Raw genomic sequence first — 20398 nt, 5'->3', positions numbered from 1 at the left:
CAGTTGGTACCGCCTCTTGACACCAGCTGACACAGATTGACTTAATTGCATGTGGGATTCTTAAGGGCTCGTTTTGGGACTGCCCGTTGCCATACCATTGTTTTGTTTGACTCGAGGAAGACCTGTTCATGCCCATTTGTTCTGAGTTATTGTCTTTAAGCCTGTTTTGTGAGTATTACCTAGTTTGAGTTTTTGATTGCCTGTAGCTTGTTTTGTTTTGTCTTTGGTCCCTGCGTGTTGGACAACTTTTATTTTCTAAATAAAAGTAACAGATCGTAACGCAAATGAGTTCACACTTCCTGCCTCTCGGTCCGTTCCCTGACAAGAAGGTAAATATATATATATATATATATATATATATATATATATATATATATATATATATATATTTTTTTTTTTATTTTTTTTTTTAATTCTCGTTTGTTGTTTAGTGTGTAGTAATCTATTTTAACATGTATTTGTTCTCTTGTTCCTGTATGATTTATTAGAAAAACATAATGTACGTTTGCGGGGCTTGAAACGAATTATTGCATTTACATATAAAATATGTCCATATTTACAAAGTTTTCAGCTTAGGAAGCTACTCCCTGAACGAAATAAATTCGTAAGTAGAGGTACCACTGGACCTATGAAATCACAATGACCCATGACATACTTTCAGAACCAGTCCGCAGGCTACTGAAGTAGTCTTAGGGGGCTATCTGGTACCCTCAGGCACCCCGATATTCTTCAAAAATGTTGCTTCTATATTTCTGGTTCTGTTGGAACATAATGTAGTTGTAAATACACTTTAGTTGTGTTCTATTTTCGACTCCACATTATTGGATGACCCAAAATAATGTATATTACGTTTCATCCATAAAGGTGGAGATGAAATGGTGTTAAAACATGCCAAACGTTCGCGGTTTTCATGACCAGAATCTCAGTATTAATAATTACTTGGACTCATTAAATTAATGTTAGTGATATTTCACAATAATTACGAATCTATTTTATACGAGTTATTTTTCAAGCAGTATCTGCGTGGTGGCCGACCAAACCACATTAGTATTCTACTTAGTGCGCCATTAAATGTACGCGAGGACCCTCTAGCGGTACGTTATTGAATTAGAATTTAGCCGGTTAGTGAAGTCCTTCAGATAAGGGCTACTACATCAAAGTTTATAACGCAAAATCTGCTTAAGTATGCTCTTTTTATGTCTAATCGGGTTAACTTAATCCACGGGCCAGACTTGTTTGAAGGACTGCATATTTTAAGCATCTTTTCTCGATTAAAAAAACGACTTGACTTTTTAGTGTAGCAATATTTATTGTACGATGTGATACTCCAAATTTAGAAATAAAATCGTTTTTCCCCTAGTGATTTAAGGATCTAGTGTCAGTATTGTCACACAGCATTCATTGCCCGTCAAAGGTCCAGCTCATCTCAAATTGCGGGATGACGCTTTACGCGGTAAAACAACGGCGACCAGATGAGGAAGGTACTGTAGCTGAGTCCGATCAGTCGGCTTTTCCTGTTAGTGGTACTATGCGTCTCATGTACGGGAGCAAACAAATATTTGTATTTGTTTATTTACTTATCTTTGTAGTGTACAGAAGATATTCGTGTATATTTTTTAAACATTTTTATCCTTTTTCACTATTATACACCACACCACCTGATGACTATTCTCCCGGTAGAAGGCTACAGTCACTTTTTTGTGTGACCGGAAAGATAGTTCTAATTGGTAGTGTATGTAATACTGTCATGATGACTGATTAATTTCACCTGTGCCCGCTCGTTCCTGATTGGTTCCCCGTCCTACTTAAGCTCAGTCCTTTCACTTGCCTGTTGTCAGTCCGTCAGCGAACCTTTGTGACACTGACTCCCGTCGGTCCCGCTTTTTGCATCTGTTTTCCACCCGTCCGTTCCTGATTTCCCCGTTGTCTCCTGCTACGACCCCTTTTTTGACCCCGACCACGTTTTGATCTCCCTTCTCGGCTAACGACCCGTTTTTTGACCCTGACCACGTTTTGATCTCCCGTCCTGGCTAACGACCTGTTTTTTTCTGTCTACTACACTATGATCTCCCGCTCCGGAAGATCCATTTCCGCATTCGGAACACGTTCCGATTCTGTGAGCGGCTTCCCTCCCACGTCCAGCGAGCGCTGCCTTTCCTTTATACCTCAATAAACTGTAGTAGTTTTATTTCCACATGCACCATAATACACACGTATCTACTAATGTAATAAAATATGTTAATAAAAAAAACTATTTTATTATTTTTGAAATTTTGTTTTAGCATGCCCAACAAAAAAAACTGTTGGTTGAAGGGTACTTGTCTAAGAAAATATTTCACAGAGGTACGTCATGATAAAAGGTGGAGAATTCAAAGTTACAAAAAAAACTTATATTTTATATCAAACCTTAATATGAACAAAAAGACAAGTTAGAGATAAAAATGGCTCCACCTGGACAACATAGTGGGAGAGTGGTTAGTAACCCCACGGTGCAGAGGTCCAGGGTTCAATTCCAGCTACTAGCCTTACCCCGTACAGAGTTTGCATGTTCTCCCCAGGGCTCTCCGGTTTCCTTACATATTCCAAAAACATGCATTGCTCAGCGCATAAGCAGACTAAGCGGCTGCATAGGGCCCCGCGACCACTAGGGGGCCTCAACGAACGGTTAACTTTTTTGGTTCGAACCTTGTTTTCGTTGTCACTTTCGTGTGTCTACGACAAAAAAACGTCTTCAGAAATACTGCAAAAGCACTACAAAACTAAATATCAAATGTACTGCTTTATATTATTTTGCTTTAATTCGGAAAAGAAAAAAATAGTATAGAAACACTACAAAAATAGTATGATACAAAATACTACACAAATATTACCCCTGAATTACTACAAAAACACAACTAGAGTGATATTACAAAAATACTAAAGAAATATGAAAATAGCAATACTATGGGTATACTACAAAAACAATAGAAAAATATAACTACAAAAAACTGTTTTGGAAATACATCAAAAATACGTCTACAGAAATACTACAAAATACCACTTCATAATACTATAATACAAAACGCTACCAAGCAAAGTATTACCACAAATATAGTAATATATAAGTATTTCAACAGAAACACTGCAAAAATACAACTACAGCGATACTACAAAAATTCTACAATGGAAATACGACAAAAATACCACAAAGAGTAAACTACAGAAATACTACAGATATACATCAGAAATTCTACAGTATACATACTTCAAAATACAACAGAAACAGTACAAAAATACGAAGAAATAATAATACAGTATTTCTATAAAAACACAGAAATCAATAAAGTACTGTAATACTACAAAAATCCTACAGACATACAACAAAAAAAATCTACTCTCGTATTACAATAAAAAATACTACAGAAATATGAAGAATATACCACTTTGGAAAAACTACCAAAAAAACTACTGCAGAAATAGTACACAAAAAAAACTAAAGTAATAAAAAAACCGACTGAACTTCAACAAAAATCCGACTACAGAATTACTAAAAAAATACTTTGAAAAAAGTACAACTACTGTAACCCTTGAGAACTAAATATCTAATCAATTGCTTAAAATAGGGACCTTCTATCTTATTTTGCCTAAGATTATTTGGATGGACTCCAGCACCCTTGCGGCCCTGGTGTGGACACGCGGAGCAGAAATTGAATGGATGGATGATTCAAACTCATCCGTTATTCTACAAAACCCCGCTGTACCTATGAGGCTGCAATACCACCTCTATCCACCCAACGGCAGTAAAGCCCAGTAAAATAGTGGTCAACCCTGTCAGCGCTCTTTCCCCAGCGGGGCAACATGACTTATATTTGTAAAAAAAATGTTTAGAGAGTGCTGAGAGGGAATCGGTTGGAAACTCCAAGGAATGACGAGTACACTAGTGGGTGTGGTCGTTTTTTCAGCGGGTCTGCCTGCCCACATGTTAGTGAAGGGGCGGGTAATGGCTAGACTCCCCCCTACTGTCGTCACCGCAAGGTTGTAATTCCACGGAGCTTGACCGTGTCCCCCTCATAAGCGACCACCGCGACTCTTTCCCACTACATTCTGGGATTTATTTTCGTGTCCTTGCTCCTAACGACGGATCGTCATCTCAGAGAATGGCTACAGAAGATTTGCCGATGAACGGAGATGCAGACAGGGACGGCGAGGCGGAGGTAAGGCGGTCCCGTTATAAGAGAGCGGACCAAACCCTTGCCATCGCGGGCGACTTGGGATAAACCGGTGGGCTTCCACAAACGGTGAAAAGGAATAGACAACTAGCTGCTATTCAGATTTCCTCCATTTTAAAGAGTTTAGATTGGATAGGGCAAACGACCCCGGTTCTGATTTGTTTCAGTTTCACGACGTGGGTAAAGGGAGGGGGGAGTTCGCTTGAGCTTTCGAAAGCATTCGGATGTTGAATTGCGACAATATTGAATACCTTTTAACATTTTTTGATTAAATCAGGTCGACTTAATGAGTTGAGCCAATGCTGTAAAACTGACAAACGTGAAGCCTAAAACTATTTAAAAATGTTTAATACGACTGATGTGTTCAATCTTGGCGGGGTATAATTATGACGTGTGATGACGTCATGCATGTTGATTACGGCTTGTCAATATAAACGCTCAATATAATACTTACCACAATATCGAAATTGCATTGGTTTTATGTGTTTTTACGTCTTTATTTTAGATAGAAAGAAAACACAAAGTTATATATATTATATATATTTTTTGTTAAATGTTTATGGTCGATGTGAATCACAAGGATTTGTTTTTAGGGGGAGGGGGTTTGCAGGTAAAGTATTTTGATGGCCTGAATCATTTAAGGGACACTGTGTCATATTTTAACACTATATGGTGTTGTATTGTGTACTACACCAAAATCTAAGTGCTACAAAGCACAGGGAAGTATACAAAATATGGAAGCTCAAAGTGACCAAAAGGCACTAGTATTCTTATCTTTTTTACCCAGTCTTTTTCGTTTGGCAGTGATGTCTGCTTTCTCTAGGTGAGGCTCTGGCTATTTTAAAGAAATACAAATTTATCAACCTTTGTAAATAAAGGAAAAATGTAAGTTTATATAATAGTTCACATATTTTTGCTTATTATTTAAATTAAGTGTTTTTATTAACAAATGACGTTTCTTTTTTTTACCACTAGGAAGTGATAAATACACAATGTCCATCAAACTGATCTGAGATTCAGTGGCCAAAACATTCATAACTAAATTTAAACTGCTCCATGTAACTATACAACAGATCTTGCTTACGTCGAATACTATTTCATTAAACGATGGGCTCATTTTAATATTTTGACATGCCAAGAATTTGCCAATTGATATTTTCCAATATTGTGATTTTTTTTTCCATTACTGTTGCATCTTTAAAACCAATTTTACGCTTTTATGACTTTGACAAATTATACACAGCATGTAAATGATACAGGCCTATTTGAAGGAACAGTGCATATTATTTAGTGCCGCCTAGGAGTTAAAAAAACTTTATTCATTATAAAAGAACAATATTGAATTAATTAATAAGAGCATATAAAAAAAACATGCATTTTTCAGGTTGAGAAATTTGCATTTATTAACATAAACCTTAAGTAAAGGGAGCTAACATAATTGTTTGTCATCTTGCTAGTACAGGGACCTAAAGCTCTTAAATTGGCAAAGGCTGAAAAAATGAGATGTAAATGTTGTGTTTTGGGCAGCACGGCAGCGCAGTGGTTAGCGTGCGTGCGGCACAGTTCTGAGGTCATGAGATCGAACCTTCCTGTGTGGAGTTTGCATGTTCTCCCCGTGCTTGCGTGGGTTTCCTCCCACGTTCCAAAAACATGCATGTCAGGTTAATTGGCCGGTCTGAATTGTCCCTAGGTGTGAATGAGCAAGTGAGTTGTCTGTCTCTGTTTGCCCTGCGACTGGCTGGCAATCAGTTCAGGGTGTCCCTTGCCCACTGCCCGAAGATGGCTGGGATGGGCTCCAGCACCCCCGCGACCCTACTGAGGAGAAGCGGTGCAGAATGTGGATGGATGGATATTGTGTTTTGGTTACTTTGTGTGTCCGTAGTTTGTAGTCCTCCCTGTGCTTTTTAGTACCCAGTTTTGGTCTCACTACACCGTACAGTGAAATCTAGAGGAAAAATAACACACGCTGTCCCTTTAAGAAACTATTGAAAGATACCATACACAAATATTAAAATGGAGCGTTCCAGAAATAACGCATGCAGTATGTCAACAATGAAGGCATACAAATTTTAATTGGCTTTTATGGGAGCTATAATTTCCCACTATGTCCCGAGGTTTTACAGGCCCACAGGAAGAAGAAGAAACCAGTCCAAGTTTCCCTGAAAGACTTTTTCCAAAGTCAACAACACAAAAAGAAAAAAAAAAACGATTGAGAGGAGAGGAGGATGTGAGAAGGAAATAGTGTCATGATTGTTACTTCGGGCCTAAAATTTAGCGCCGGCAGTTCGAGTCGTAGCACAAGGCAAGCTTTTGTCTTAATGCCGCTTTGTGCTGCTCGCTGACGATGAAACCTCGACAAGTCGTGTATAAAGAACTTGCGTTCAGTCAACATGGCTTCCTCTTATGTAAGTTTCATGGGCATACAAAAACGAGGAAGTCAGTGTATGGCCTTTTCCTGGATGGAATGACCAGCACATCCCATTATGGCAACTTGTCAAGATGGCCCTCCCTTCTTCGACGTTTGGTTCATGATATTAGTGCATAGTGGTTTGGTAGTGTATGTGATTATTTCCACTGTCTTTGGACGGAGGCACCCTAGTTTAAACTGAACCTAGTAAAGTCTAAAAAAAGGATGTGGCTTTTACGACATTATTTGACCTATGTAATGAAAGCAGAACCGTGACCTAATGGGTGTTGACGCTTTTCTAAGTTTTGCTCTCGGTTGCTAAGCACTTTGACTTCTGTGTGGGTTAAAATAACTAGAATTAATAAAATAGGGATAGACTTACATGTACAGTGGTCCCCTCTACATACATGGTTAATTTTTTCCCGGTTCGGGCTCGTAACTAGAAATTGTCATGTGTCGAACAAACGTTCCCCTTAAGAAATACCTGAAAACCAAGGAATCCCTTCTTGGCCTCCCAAAATTGTCCACGTTAACCCTAAATAGCTATAAGACAAATCTTCCTGGTCGCTTAAAACACAGTCAAATAGTGATTGAACATAACAAAACAGTAAAAAAATAAATATGATTAGAAGTAGGGTGTATCGGTTGAAGTGTCCTTAAAAAGTTAAATATTTTCTCTAAGTATTTGGTAATAATGCCCAACTGAGTTCAAAGAGCCCTTGTGCTTTGTTTTCCACTGCACCTATCTGTGCTTATCTCACTTTAGCAAAGATGTTCGTGGGTGTAACACATAAGGTAGGAGAAATGGGAGATACAAGTTGAGTGCTGGAGACTGACGTCATGCTCGTTCCCAGTTTTTTTCCGTTTTTGTTTCTATTTGTTTGTGTTGCATGAAAGTGGTGAAAGTAAGAAGATGTCCTTTTCAAGTACATTCCAAATGCCAACCCAAACCCCCAAAGTCTTTCTTTAAAGAGTTGTTTTAAGCGCGGTCATGATATACACATACTTGCAGGTGCATCATTAACAAACTGACAGAGGCTGCAATAATGACACAAGCCAGGAGATGGCAGCCACGAGTTCAAAAGTTCCAAATTCTGTACAGCGCCTTTAAAGAAATAAAAGGCGAGTCTATTATGAGCACTTACCATGGAGGAAGTCAGCGGTTTCTAATAGAGTTGCATGCATGGTGGTGGAGGTGTACAGAAGAATGATAAGAAAATGCGACACAAGCGCGCGGGATCAGGTCTGTATGGCGGGAAGCGCATGTTTTAACTTGGACGAGCTAATGCTGGCGGTGAGCGGTCTGGAGCGCTTGGCCCTCTAGTGGTAGCGCCTGGGAATTCTTGTAATTTGGATTTTTTTCTCGTATGTCAGGCAATATTTTTCCACGAAAGACATTTAGTATCTTGTAATTCTCAAAACTTGAGTAACATATAGATTGTGTTTTTTTTATTGTTTTTTTTGTACTTGTTAATTTCATTATGTTTATGATTTTTTATTACTGAGAGACAGTAAGTAAAGCTGAGAAAATGCTCATTTTCATGCGGTTTTGTTGAGAAAACTAAGATTTTTTTTTTGTCAGATTGTTTTTGTTTTTTTGACAAATACAAGTAGATAAATTCCATACATTCAATTTTTTACACCAATTATCCTCAGTAGGGTCACGGGGGTGCTGGAGCACATCCCAGGCATTTTGGGGCAGCGGGCAGGGGACACCATGAACTGGTTACCAGCCAGTCACAGGGCACACATAGACGGACAACTCACTCACTCGCTCACACCTTGGGACAATTAGGACTGGAACAATTAACCTGAAACGCGTGTTTTTGCGGGAGGAAACCCACACGGGTACAGGGAGAACATGCAAACTCCGCACGGAACTGTAATTGAACCCTGGATCTCTGCACTGTGGGGCTGGAGTTATATGAATTATTAAGACATAATTGTTGTTATTGTGTCTGGTTTTAGATACTTTATAAAGGATGCAGTGGTAGGTCATTTTGACCCAATGACGGTTTATCCGAATAAGCACAATTAAGAGCACAACTTGACCTCAGACAAACAGAAAGTGAAACAGTTGCACAACCTTGATCTAAAGTAAAAACGTCACTTTTTTTCCCGAGATGATGAAAAAAGGGGCTTTTCATCCATAGTTTGAGACTAACAGATGGTAGTCATTCAGCGCCCACTGTCGGGGATTCATAAAACATTTTTCAACCTAAAATTCCCCCTTTGTGCCAATAAACACACATTCTGATGGCTCTTTGGAAATTCCATTTCTGAAGAAATAACCCACAAAATCCCCTCTAAGGAAATGAAAGTGCAGCGCATTTCCTCATCAGGATTTCTGTGAAACTCAAACTAAACTGAGAAAGATTACAATGTTGGACAGCAGTCATCTTAATAATGAGTTGACGTTATTTTGGTTCCTAGTAAATCCATTTTTTTGTGTTTCAGGTTTCGCTACAAGACCATCCAAGGAGGCCGAGGAGACCCATGAACATGAACCACTATGCCAACAAGAAGAGCGTGGCACAGAGCATGCTGGATGTAGCTCTGCTAATGGCAAACGCCTCGCAGCTAAAGGCCGTGCTGGAGCAGGGCCCGGTCTTCTCTTTTTACACGCCGCTCATCATTCTTATCAGCGTCTCCCTTACTCTGCAAATCTTAGTTGGAATCCTGCTCATTTTCATAGGTAGGATTCCACTCGCTGTGCCTTAATGAACGGTGTCCCCAAAGTGCAAAACACGTTAACATCTCTCAACAGTGTAATAATGTGTAGAATAAACATTACATTTTAACAAGGGGTGTGACTATATAACTGTGAGACGAGAGGGAAGATCAGCTGGTACGAGTTGACGGGTGAGAAGTAACGTGTTTGACTGCCGCTCTCTCACTAGTATTGTAAAAAAAACACGGAATACGGGGTGTCACCCCGAATTCAGCAAAATTGTGATGTGAAGTCTTGTCTCCTAAGCTTTACCTCCAGCCTAGAGAACGGTACTGCAATGCAAAACTTCGGTGCATCTTTTCTCCGCTTGTTTTCCACTTTCTCCGCTGTCCCCTGTGATTGAAGAGCCCCACTTTTTAAAGGAGCGACATCACAAGCTAGGCAGGTGGCTGTTTTTAACAAACCAGCGGGTTAAAACAGAAAAACAACCTCACAAAAAACAAACTTAAACTGTATCAATGCGATTTTGTTTACCTTACCTTTTCAAAAGACTGCTATTTTTTTCTATAAATGCATGCTGTGGCGTTTCTTGCAGTTTAAAGTTGTACTGTGAGTTTTTTTTTATAATTGTCTCAACGGAGAACTTAAATTGTCAATTGGCACAGCACTATTTTTGTTGTGCAGATAAGAGGGACGTTAAGCACGTTACATTTTGTTTGATGTTTTTTTTTTTTAATCTTCAAAATAAAAATTGCATCATGTTTCTTTATTGATTTTTTTTCAGCAAACAAATGATGCATACTGTCATTCATTAATACTGAAAATAAGTTGAACTTTAGGCGGTATCCTAAAATCAAGTAGTCACGTGCTTAGTCATTTTGAGGGGGGGTTTCAACATTTTGGGAAAGAAAATTGAATAATGATTAACCACAATGCAATCAATGACATTGTCTTATCTCTAGTAGTTTTACAGTTCACTACGAGAGTTCAAAACAAAGGGGTCTCAAACTCAATTTACCTGTGCTGGAGCTGAGGTCTGGATGAGGTTGGGTCAAAATGGTTCCGATAAAAATTTTCAACGTTTATTTAATCTCATTTTTGATCATTTTCAACACAAAATAAGATGTGAAAATACAGAATTGGGAATCAATATGAAGATAAATCAACCAATCACTAATAAATAAATCCAAAATTCACACAGGCTGCACTCAAATTTAAATACAATGGTGGGAGCCTTCAAATGATCATTTGCCAGGCTGCAATCAGCCCCTGTGCCATGAGTTTGAAACCCCTGCAGTAAAGCATTTCTTGATCATGTCGTTTTTTGTGTGTTTATGTTATCATTAGCTCTTTTGTTTTTTATGACTGATATTTTTTGTTTGTAATACTCGTTTGGTGACATCCATGAGTACTTCTGCAAACATAAATGCATTACATGTGATGTCAAGTGTCCTCTTCTGCCCATGTGGGACACTTTTGTGGCATTCACATAGGAGATGAAGTCGCATACAAGTCACAATTTTTTTTTCCAACAAAATGATCGGATTTGACCCCCCAAAAAAACGAAATGAGCAATAAGCTCTGCAGTGTGAACCTAGCCTTCGACTTACACCAAACCCCTTTCAAAATCATAGAGGTTATTGAGATAATTCGGTAAAAGAAGAAGTAACTTGAGTAATACCATATACAAGACACAAGCACATGTTCGGTGGGCCCCATTTTGACAGTTGCTGTTTTTCAATGGGGCCCCCCAGTGCTGTGTCAATGCTTCAGCCTTTCCTAGTCGTGTCCTTATCTTAACAGTACATGCCTGCCCTTGTGGATAGCTGCTAAATTTATTCAACAGGAAGACATGCTCGTCAATCCCCTAATAAAGTTAAAAAGGATGCCAGAGCGTTGCTACTCAGTAATCATTAAAGAGCAAACAATCAAAAGGTAAATTCAGAGTTAGATAATGCATGCAACAAATTGACTTTACTATTTTATCTATAAACAGTTGTGTAACGCCCTCTTGCGGACACAGAAAATATGAAGGATGCTAACGCTCCAAATTCTTATCCCTTGCAGTGAAATGGAACCTCAATGACGAACGCAATCACTACAGATTGAACATCATGGAGAACCTGACCACGGCTTTCGTTTTTGTCATCGTGGTGGTCAACGTTTTCATCACGGCCTTCGGCGTTCAGCGGCCCAACGACGACCCCAAACTGTGACAAGCATCTTATACTTGCTTTGCATTTGCACACACGGACAAATCATTTACTCAGCCAACAAACTGTCGGACCAGCGCATACACCAATGCGTTGGTCCTGGAATTTGACCTCGCGGGCTCGAACAGAGCGAAGGTTCGCCGGGGGATCAAATGACTCGGCCAGGTGAACACAATCCAACCTACAGTGAGAGCGTTGCTCTCAGACTTTGGTCAGTATTGGGGTTTGATGTTACTGTTTTCACATAATCGTGTATTTTTTTATCATGCTCAGGTTGCTGTTACTAATCAACTGCCTTATAGATACCAATGCATCTCTTTTGCAATACGATTATACAGTGTATGTTTAATTGAATGAATATCATCAGGTTTTACAGCATGCACTCGAGAACTAAAGAATTGTTACTCATGACATAACTCAAAAGCTTTACTGTAATAGAATAGAATTTGCAGTTTTGCTTGCGTTTCGAGCAAGAAACGAATACTGTGTTCTATGCAACCACTACTGAGTATATTTTAGTTTAAGCGTTAAAGTGTCCATTTTGTGTGTGTGTGTGTGTGTGTTAAAATATGTGTTTTTATAGCCTTTTTCTATGGACGAAAATCTCTCTGGGATTTCACTATATATCACAATAAACACTGTGACCACTATTTCAAATTAAAGATATTGATTTAAAAAAGCCAATGTTATCTTTTTTATTTATTGTCAGAAAAGACAGAGTACAGAGGATCAAAGAGGCACTTATAGATTGATTCGGAGGCATCTTATAATGATGGAAACATTGAAAAAGGCATAGAAAACTTAGCCAGCACTGCCGTGCTCAGGTTAAAAACATCAATAGCAAACTTTCATGATAGTAAAACAAAAATAAAAGGAAACAAGATCTATTCTAAATGCAAGTAGGGGGACTGCTAAGGTACACTGCCGCTCAAAAGTTTAGGGTCCCTTAGAAATGTCCATTCTTTGACAAAAGCAAAATTTGAAGGGTATGTTTTATCAAATAAAATCATTATTTTCCTACCTCAATGTCTCGACTTTTTTTTGGCAACTCATTTTATGAACAAGAAAAGGGTGAATTTTTATGCAAAACACACTATTGTCTGGGTCAGTGATTTTCAACCACTGTGCCGCGGCACACTAGTGTGCCGTGAGAGATCATCAGGTGTGCTGTGAGAAATGATCCAATGTCACTTTTCAAAATTTAAAATTACATAAAACCTTTATGAATCATTTTCTGCAAATATGTCATTGTCAAGTGTCTGTGCTGTAAAAACTGGGGGTATTATAGTTTATATTGTAATTAAACATACTGTTCAGAGTCATTTTATAACATGTTTGCTTAATGGTGTGCTGCAAAATTTTACCAATGTAAAAAAACGTGCCCTGGCTCAAAAAAGGTTGAAAAACACTGGTCTGGGTGACCCCAAACTTTTAAACGGTAGAGTGTAATTTCCACAAAAAGGCAATTAGCTTTCAATTCTGCTGTATACAGAAGCACAAAATACAGGCTGCACCGAAAAATGTATACCCACTGTGACATTAAATAGCCAATAAACTTTTCTTTTCAGATTTGACTTTGGAACAAGAATGGCGGACACTGGGCTTACATTTGTAAAAAAAAAAATTCTGTAAATGTAAAAATAAACTTAAGTACAAAGAGTTCCTCATAAAGATGCCCCAACACATCTTTAGACTTCTACTTTATTCTTACATTTTTTTGGCACAATGGTAAGCCCATTATCCGCCACTCTTACCCAAAAACAAATCTGAAATAGGAAAAAAGTCTATTAGCTCTCATAACTCAAAGTGGGGCGGCAGTAGCTCAGGAGGTAGAGCGTTCGTCTTGGGATCAACGGATACCAGTTTGAATCCCGGCCTGTCCATGTTACATGTCGAATTGTAATACCCCCAATAAACAGCTTAGCATCTTACATGGCTGCAATACAAGGCCGCTATTGGGAAATGTGAAGCACACTGTAAAGCGCTTTGGGAAGTCATTGACTTGAAAAGCGCTAGATAAATGCAGATCATTTCATTTCATATACATCTTAGGGACAGCGTGTACACCTAAACATGACATTTTTTCATTGAAGACCGACTTACAAGACTCTTGTAGAATTCAAATAAGGTACAGGCATTCAAGGGTAGAAATATCCAATTAAAAACAAGAAAGGGTCTTGAAGACGTCAAAAATAGGGACTTCTTAAGGCAAATTCTCAATAATCAACTCTGCATTAAAAACTCAAATTTCAAAACATTCAATTTTAACATGTAACACATGAGGTGAATTTGCTATTACTTTACATTACCCGAGGGGAAAAAAAAAACAGAAAAAGGACCCCCAAATCACACTAACACACAACTTTACCAGATTGTGAACCGCAAATATAACCGTGTTAACGGTTGTACCATCAAAAAATTTGGTTAGAGATGCCACGAAGTAGGTGGCAGTGCCTTAACCGTATATGTGTTGCAGGCCACAGGGGCCATTTCCATCCTTGTCAAGGGGAGTGCTAACCTTCTCTCCTTTCATACAACACGATGAATACAGGAAGTGGACGGTAATTTATAGAGTTCTCTATTGAGTCTTCTTTCAGTTGCGGTTTCCAAAATATTATCCCGGTGAACACTTCGATGCTACAACAAGTTAAACTTACCTCAATAAAATTTAAGGCATTTGCTTCTTTACGAAAATAATTTCCGCGTTATCGTTTACATTTTTAGGCAACAACCCACAATGCACCGCGCACAAGATACGTAAGCTATTAGACACAGAAGTCATGTACGTGTCTAAATTATAAATACCTAAAATACTTCGAATAACCGCAATGATTTCATTCCACCACTTACAATATATTTGAAAATATTCAACTTCTCGACTCGAGTTTCCACTTCTCTAGGCACTCGTTTTTGTTCTTTTACGCATTTTACCACAAGGGGGCGACAAAGACTGAGATTTGTTTGTTTGACATTTTAAAGTAAAACTATTACATTTCGCAACAAAAGCGATAGGAAACCAATTAAACCAAGTTGTTAAATTTATCTGGTTAGAATGTGTAGCAGGTGTGCCAAAGAAAATGGCAAGACTGAATATTGTTTTATATAAGTTATGAATGAATAAATGAAAGCCAGATGCTGACTAGTATTCCGCACATTGCTGTTCATTTACATCATATTAAAAGGGCAGTGTGTATTATTCAACTTCCAGATGGAGCTATATGGTGTAGTACAACCAAAATGGGTGCTAAAAAGCATAAAGAAGATGACACACTTCAGCGACTCAAAGTGACTAAAAAGCACCATTTTACGCCCGTTTTTTAGGTTTTTACCCATAGCAGCACGCTGGCGACCAATTATGTAAGCTTTTTCTATGTAAAACTCATGTTACGCAAAATAAATGCATATGTTTTGATCTATTAGTAATCTAAGAAATACACATCAGTAAGATAGTACATGATGTATGTTTCCTTATTATTTAAATCAATATAGTTCGTTTTTTCTTTGCTAAATTATTCTTTTAACCAATGGGAGGTGCTAAATAATACACAATGCCTCTTTAAATACTTACATCCCTAGTCATTCTTATTTCGGACCTCACAAAGTAATAAATACAATTGTGAGGGGGGAAAAAAACACATTGGTTCCAATTAAAATGTGCTGAAGCCTTTACCACTGAAGTCCAGTCAATCCTTATTTCATAAGGGTTTCTTCTGTGTACCACACAAGAATCTCACGGTCTTTTTTTTTCAAACCCAAAGCTGCCATCCCAATGGCCCTGCTTCCTCCAGTGACTTTCGCTTCTACGAAAGAAAGACAGTGGTTCATGGTGACACTTGAACCCCGCATACGGATTTGGAAGGTTTTAGAACAGACAAATATTTCGGTGATTATGTGCATGACAGCGAAAATTGCTCCTTACCAGCAAAGTAATAGACTAATGCCATTCCGACTGCAACGCTGAAGCAGCCAATAAAGAAAAGGGGACCTAGACAGAGGGAGTTGTGAGTGACTTTGCTGAATTTGGAAAACCTTGTAACGATGTAAAAAATAGTGGTAGTCGAAACGTTCATACATTGCGATTCTGTTACCTTTGTCGTTCATGACGTGTCTCTCCCTGTAGGCACTTGGATATTTAAGAGGATTGACAGAACCTGCAGACAAAGATTTGGGGTTTAGTTTGTAGGACTGGAGCTTATCATTAATCATAATGTCAATTTTTTTAATACTGCCTGTCAAAAATAAGACGAATCATCCATACGTCCATTATTTGCACCGCCTATCCTCAGTAGCTGTCTTTGGGCAGTGGGCAGGGGACACCCTGAACTGGTTGCCAGTCAATCGCAGGGCACACCGAGACAAACAACTCACCCGCTCATTCACACCTAGGGACAATTTGGACCGGACAAACAACCCGACAGGCCTGTTTTTGGAATGTGGGAGGAAACCGGAGTGCACGGAGGAAACCCACACGAGTATGGGGAGAACATGCAAACTACCCACAGGGAGTCTGCGGTAGCTGGACTTGAACCCTGAACCTCTGCACTACGGGGCTGTGCGCTAACCACCCATCCGCCATGCCGACAAATCAAATCGGACAAATTTGTTGGCATTTTATATAAATATCAGGCGCTGACCTCGAAGGCGGAGCCGCGTTGGCAAGCTGTAATAGACGTCCTCGACATGCAGATGAAGAGCCCTGTAAAATTCTCTGCACGCTTCCTCGCCTTTTTCCTGCAGATGTGTCAGGAGCTCTCCTAGTCGGACACACGTGGGCACATCCAAGTTGCGAAACTGCATTAGAAAAAAACCGAACCAACATGACTTTGATACAGTGTTACATTAACTTCGAAATTGGCTTTCTGTGGTTGATAGGATTTGTGCATTGTAGATGTAAGATCGAGCCTTCAAAAATCCAGCCTGACCTGGGCCCATGGGTATTAAAGCCTGAACCAGCCCAAACCCGACCAATTAACCTGATTTGAAAGACCGAACCCGAAGCTAACTTGAATTTTAACATTTGATTTGTGAGGACTCGGGAAGAAGGGGGTGTTTTGGGCCTGAATTTCAGGCCGGGCTTAGGCCAGGCCTAAGAGCTTACCTCTAATGCACTGGTATGAGTACAATACTTTCAAGCAGGTTTATCTAATAAATGCATGAAAAATATTAACTTTTAAAATGTTCTTTTATTTTTCCTACGACAATCTCAAGTTTTAACCTTGACATATGAAAAACTAAAATTTCCAAACATAAAAAACAATGGCAAATAAAAACGATCAACAAATAAAGATAAAGCAGAAATTACATATAGATATAGACTCTAGATTAAAATGTACGGTAATAATAAACAAAAAATTGAAGCCTGCAGCTGCACAATGTGTATACAACCAAAAATACAATAGCTTATTTCTGTTCTTGTGTTCTTTACATTGAAAATTATCTACTTAGCAAATATCGGCGGCTCAGTGGTAAGCGCGTGTGCGGGCGAGTTCAGAGATTGTCAGATCAAATCTTCCTGTGTGGAGTTTGCATGTTCTCCCCGTATTGGGTGGGTTTCCTCCAGACACTCCGGTTTCCTCCCACATTCCAAAAACATGCATGTAAGTTTAATTGGCCGGTTCAAATTGTCCCGTGTTGTGGATGTGAGCTGTATTCTCTTGGTGTGTCCTGCGACTGGCTGGCAACCAGTTCAGGGTGTCCCCTGCCCACTGCCCGCAGACAGCTGGGATGGGCTCCAGCACCCCCGCGACCCAACTGAGGATAAGCGGTGCAGATAATGGATGGATTCAAACTGCATCATGTTAGACTTTACGATCTCTGGTATAAAAAAAAAAAGAACAACATTTTTTTGTTTTGATGAACAGCTAAGCCTTTGCTTACAGGGAAAACTGTACATCACATGTGTTTACTGCAAATAGGAATGCATAGGGAATGAAAGTAACTATTCACTCTTTTTTGCCAAAGAATATTGTTGTTGTAATTTCCTAAAAAGAAATATCTGATTATTTTGGTCTCATCTGATCTTAACAGTTTGTTTTATATTGTGATGACGTACTGAACCATATAAAAAGAAAATCACGACCATAAAGAGGACATCAACCAAACAATTGAGTTTAGATTATTATTGTGTTTGTGGAATATGAAAAATGCGGGAATAAAATCCCATGCGGAGGCCATTTTACCACAGGTTTTCCACTGAAAATGACTTCAGAGTTGCTTAAGCATACCTAATGACAAATCACTTTTTTTCATGAACGCCAGATGAAAATAACCTGTTCTTTTTGGAATACAAAACTAGCAACGTAAGTGGTTTGAGAAGAAAAAATATTTGTCACCACTGGTTTATGGCATCAGTTTTACAAGAACTACAAATTTGCAATTTCCTGACAGAAAAAAAACTTAAGTGGCAACGTCTTCTTTCACAGCAGGGTGACATTTTAAGAAGCTTACGAATTAATACAGCCTTATTACTAGTAATCCATCACACTTAGCCCTTTCCAGTGGCTGAGTGAGGGAGAATAGGGAGCCTGGATGTTGCACGGTGGATTCGTTCTTAGCCATCGGGGCAGCGCCAGGGCTTTGTGCACCAGCCAATATTTTGAGATGTTGCTGTCACAATTAGACTTTTTGCACAATTTCAGTTATTACTTATGTTTATTGTTGATTGTGCATTGTCTGTTGATGCCCCTTGCAACATACAATGCAGCCTGGTCACCCTGGATGGGGGATTACCTTATGTGAACGCCCTTTTCAAGGTTTCTCAATTTTCATCGAGCTGAGACTTTTTGTGATAGAGGGCTAGACAAACTTGGACTTGACTTAGAGAAGCGCACATACCCTAAACTCTAAAGAAGCACCTGCTAGTGGTAGTATTTGTTTCCGTTATGGTTGACATTCAATCAATGTATGTATGTAGTCATGTTAGGACATGCCGCTTGCCTTGGTGGCCTCTGTGTCAGTGAGTATTTGCGGGTAGATTCTGTTGAGCTGCAGGATAATTTTGTCCACCAATTCGGTGTCTAGTCTCCTCTCGGTTCTGAGGAAGGCGCCATCCTCTGTCAGCTGCTCATGAAAAGTGTCTGTCGCCACACAAAAAAAAGTCTCATTCAAACAAAACAGCGTTGACGAGATGCTGATAGAAAATAAATTGTTAAAATAAATTCCTAAACCATCACATATTTCAAAGGAAGAGGCTATACAAATAAACATGACTTGACTTGAGACTGAAAGTCGAAATACAAAACATGTCGGATTCTACAAATGATCAGATCAACTGAAAAACTTGGGACTAGAGGGGGGAAGAAAAGTTGTAAGAAATCGAATAAGGCGTTGCGTTATCGTTCATATTCGAAAGTTAAAGTCGGTCATAAGAAAGAAAAGAGAACTGATGAAGATAAATCAACTTTTACTCGAGTCAACGACAGGCACAAACCTCCCATGGTGGAGTCCCTTCTGTCCTTCTCTGGACACGCCCCTTGACGTAATAGATTCCGCGCCTCTACCGGAAACGGAAGTTCTGTAGTTTTTTTTAACTACGCACAACGTGTACAAACATTGTGGCTGATATGTTCACATGTTCTAAAGGATTTTCCCTTTAATACATTTGTTGTGTCTATTCAAATTATTTCTGTATTTATTTTGATGCAATCAGGATTCAGGGCTAACCACCCTACTGAGATAGCCCTGATTAAAGTAATCAATGATCTTCTACTGGCAATGGACTCCGACGCTTCATCACTTTTGCTGCTGCTGCACCTTAGTGCTGCCTTTGGAACTGTCGACCATAATATCTTACTAGACCCGTTGGAAAAAATGGATTGGTCTCTCAGGAGCCATCCTCTTGTGGTTCAGATCCTACCTCGCAGATGGGACGCACTGTGTTAAATATGGTGAAATGACATTTGAGCCGTTTAGTGTTACCTGTGGTGTTCCGCAGGGTTCAGTACTTGGGCCCCTTCTTTTCAGCATTTAAATATTTCCATTAGGGTATATTATTTGCAAGTATAATATCAGTTTCTATTTCTAAAATACACTCAACTATATCTTCTGATGGAGGGATCTGCCCCACTAAACTGTGGAAATTTGGAGGCCTGCCTCGCTGTGATAAAAGAATGGATGTCACTCAAATTCTTGCACCATAACTCTGAAGACTGAAATCTCAATTATTAGTCCATCTAAATGCCGTGACTTGTTCTTAAAAACTGCTCTGAATGTTGAAAAAGTTAATATCACCCAGAGTGGCTCAGTCCAAAAAAAAGGTGTCACATTAGCCCCCAATCCGTCCTTCCAAACACACGTTAAGAATATTACTAGAACAGCTTTATTCCATATTTGCAACATTGCTAAAATTAACCCTATGCTGTCTCAGTCCGATGCGGAGATTATAATTCATGCGTTTGTTAACTCCCGTCTCGATTACTGTAACGTACGACTCTCTGGTCTCCCTAAGTCCAAAATCAAGAGCCTGGAGCTGGTACAAATTGCTGCAGCGAGGCTTTTAACTAAGACAAGAAAGTTTGATCACATGACCCCGATTTTAGCGAACCTGCATTGGCTCCGTGTTAACTTAAGATGTGATTTTAAGGTTCTGTCGGTATTATACAAAATCATGCATGGACTTGCTCCCTCATGTCTTTCAAATTTAATTTCCCCCCTATGTCCCGGTGTGGAGCCTTCGCTCTGAAATTGCTGGTCTACTAGTGATCCCAAAAGCCAAGAAGAGATCCGCAGGCTCGAGAGCGTTCTCCATTCGGGCCCCGGTGCTGTGGAATGCTCTTCCCCCTGAGATTCGATCTGCAACCTTAGTGGAACTGTTTAAATCTAGGCTTAAAACACACTTTAATTCTATAGCTTATGAATGACCTATATTTCCTGTTGACGATATATGAGTATTAATTTTTAT

The 20398-nt window shown here is 39.2% G+C and overlaps 2 protein-coding genes and 1 non-coding gene across 4 annotated transcripts; 1 reads left to right on the top strand and 2 right to left on the bottom strand.

Annotated features, from left to right (window-relative positions):
- The first annotated feature begins 171 nt into the window (after positions 1 to 171).
- Positions 172 to 12507, top strand: ninj1 (ninjurin 1). Of its 2 annotated transcripts, none has more exons than XM_088338226.1 (3): positions 172 to 329; positions 9073 to 9310; positions 11354 to 12507. In XM_088338226.1, the coding sequence occupies exons 1-3, from the start codon at positions 285 to 287 to the stop codon at positions 11500 to 11502; spliced, it is 432 nt and encodes a 143-aa protein (XP_088194352.1). In that variant the 5' UTR covers positions 172 to 284; the 3' UTR covers positions 11503 to 12507. The 2 variants fall into 2 exon arrangements, with proteins under 2 accessions (XP_088194352.1, XP_088194351.1); XM_088338225.1 differs by lacking the exon at positions 172 to 329 and adding an exon at positions 3960 to 4193 and having other exon boundaries at positions 11354 to 12502.
- Positions 12181 to 18965, bottom strand: card19 (caspase recruitment domain family, member 19). Its single transcript, XM_088338224.1, has 6 exons — positions 18929 to 18965; positions 18436 to 18575; positions 16134 to 16290; positions 15588 to 15650; positions 15419 to 15484; positions 12181 to 15299 (listed from the first exon to the last, which is right to left on the bottom strand). The coding sequence occupies exons 1-6, from the start codon at positions 18933 to 18935 to the stop codon at positions 15190 to 15192; spliced, it is 543 nt and encodes a 180-aa protein (XP_088194350.1). The 5' UTR covers positions 18936 to 18965; the 3' UTR covers positions 12181 to 15189.
- LOC148364131 (U6atac minor spliceosomal RNA) lies at positions 13912 to 14039 on the bottom strand. The gene has a single exon (XR_015850800.1). It is a non-coding gene; the product is annotated as a U6atac minor spliceosomal RNA (small nuclear RNA).
- Positions 18966 to 20398: the final 1433 nt, after the last annotated feature.

This window comes from Urocampus carinirostris, chromosome 6, assembly GCF_059441175.1.
Source record: "Urocampus carinirostris isolate Australia breed hairy pipefish chromosome 6, RoL_Ucar_1.0, whole genome shotgun sequence".
NCBI lineage: Eukaryota > Metazoa > Chordata > Actinopteri > Syngnathiformes > Syngnathidae > Urocampus > Urocampus carinirostris.
The sequence above is the reverse complement of the archived record's forward strand: the minus strand, read 5'-3'. Positions and strand labels throughout refer to the sequence as shown.

Coding starts and splice junctions, on each gene's coding strand:
- ninj1 (XM_088338225.1), top strand. CDS start 4,137: ATGGCTACAGAAGATTTGCCGATGAACGGAGATGCAGACAGGGACGGC. Junction 4,194..9,072: donor ACAGGGACGGCGAGGCGGAG/GTAAGGCGGTCC, acceptor TTTGTGTTTCAG/GTTTCGCTACAAGACCATCC. Junction 9,311..11,353: donor AATCCTGCTCATTTTCATAG/GTAGGATTCCAC, acceptor TATCCCTTGCAG/TGAAATGGAACCTCAATGAC.
- card19 (XM_088338224.1), bottom strand. Junction 15,651..16,133: donor AACGCGGCTCCGCCTTCGAG/GTCAGCGCCTGA, acceptor CTTTGTCTGCAG/GTTCTGTCAATCCTCTTAAA. Junction 15,485..15,587: donor ACACGTCATGAACGACAAAG/GTAACAGAATCG, acceptor CCCTCTGTCTAG/GTCCCCTTTTCTTTATTGGC.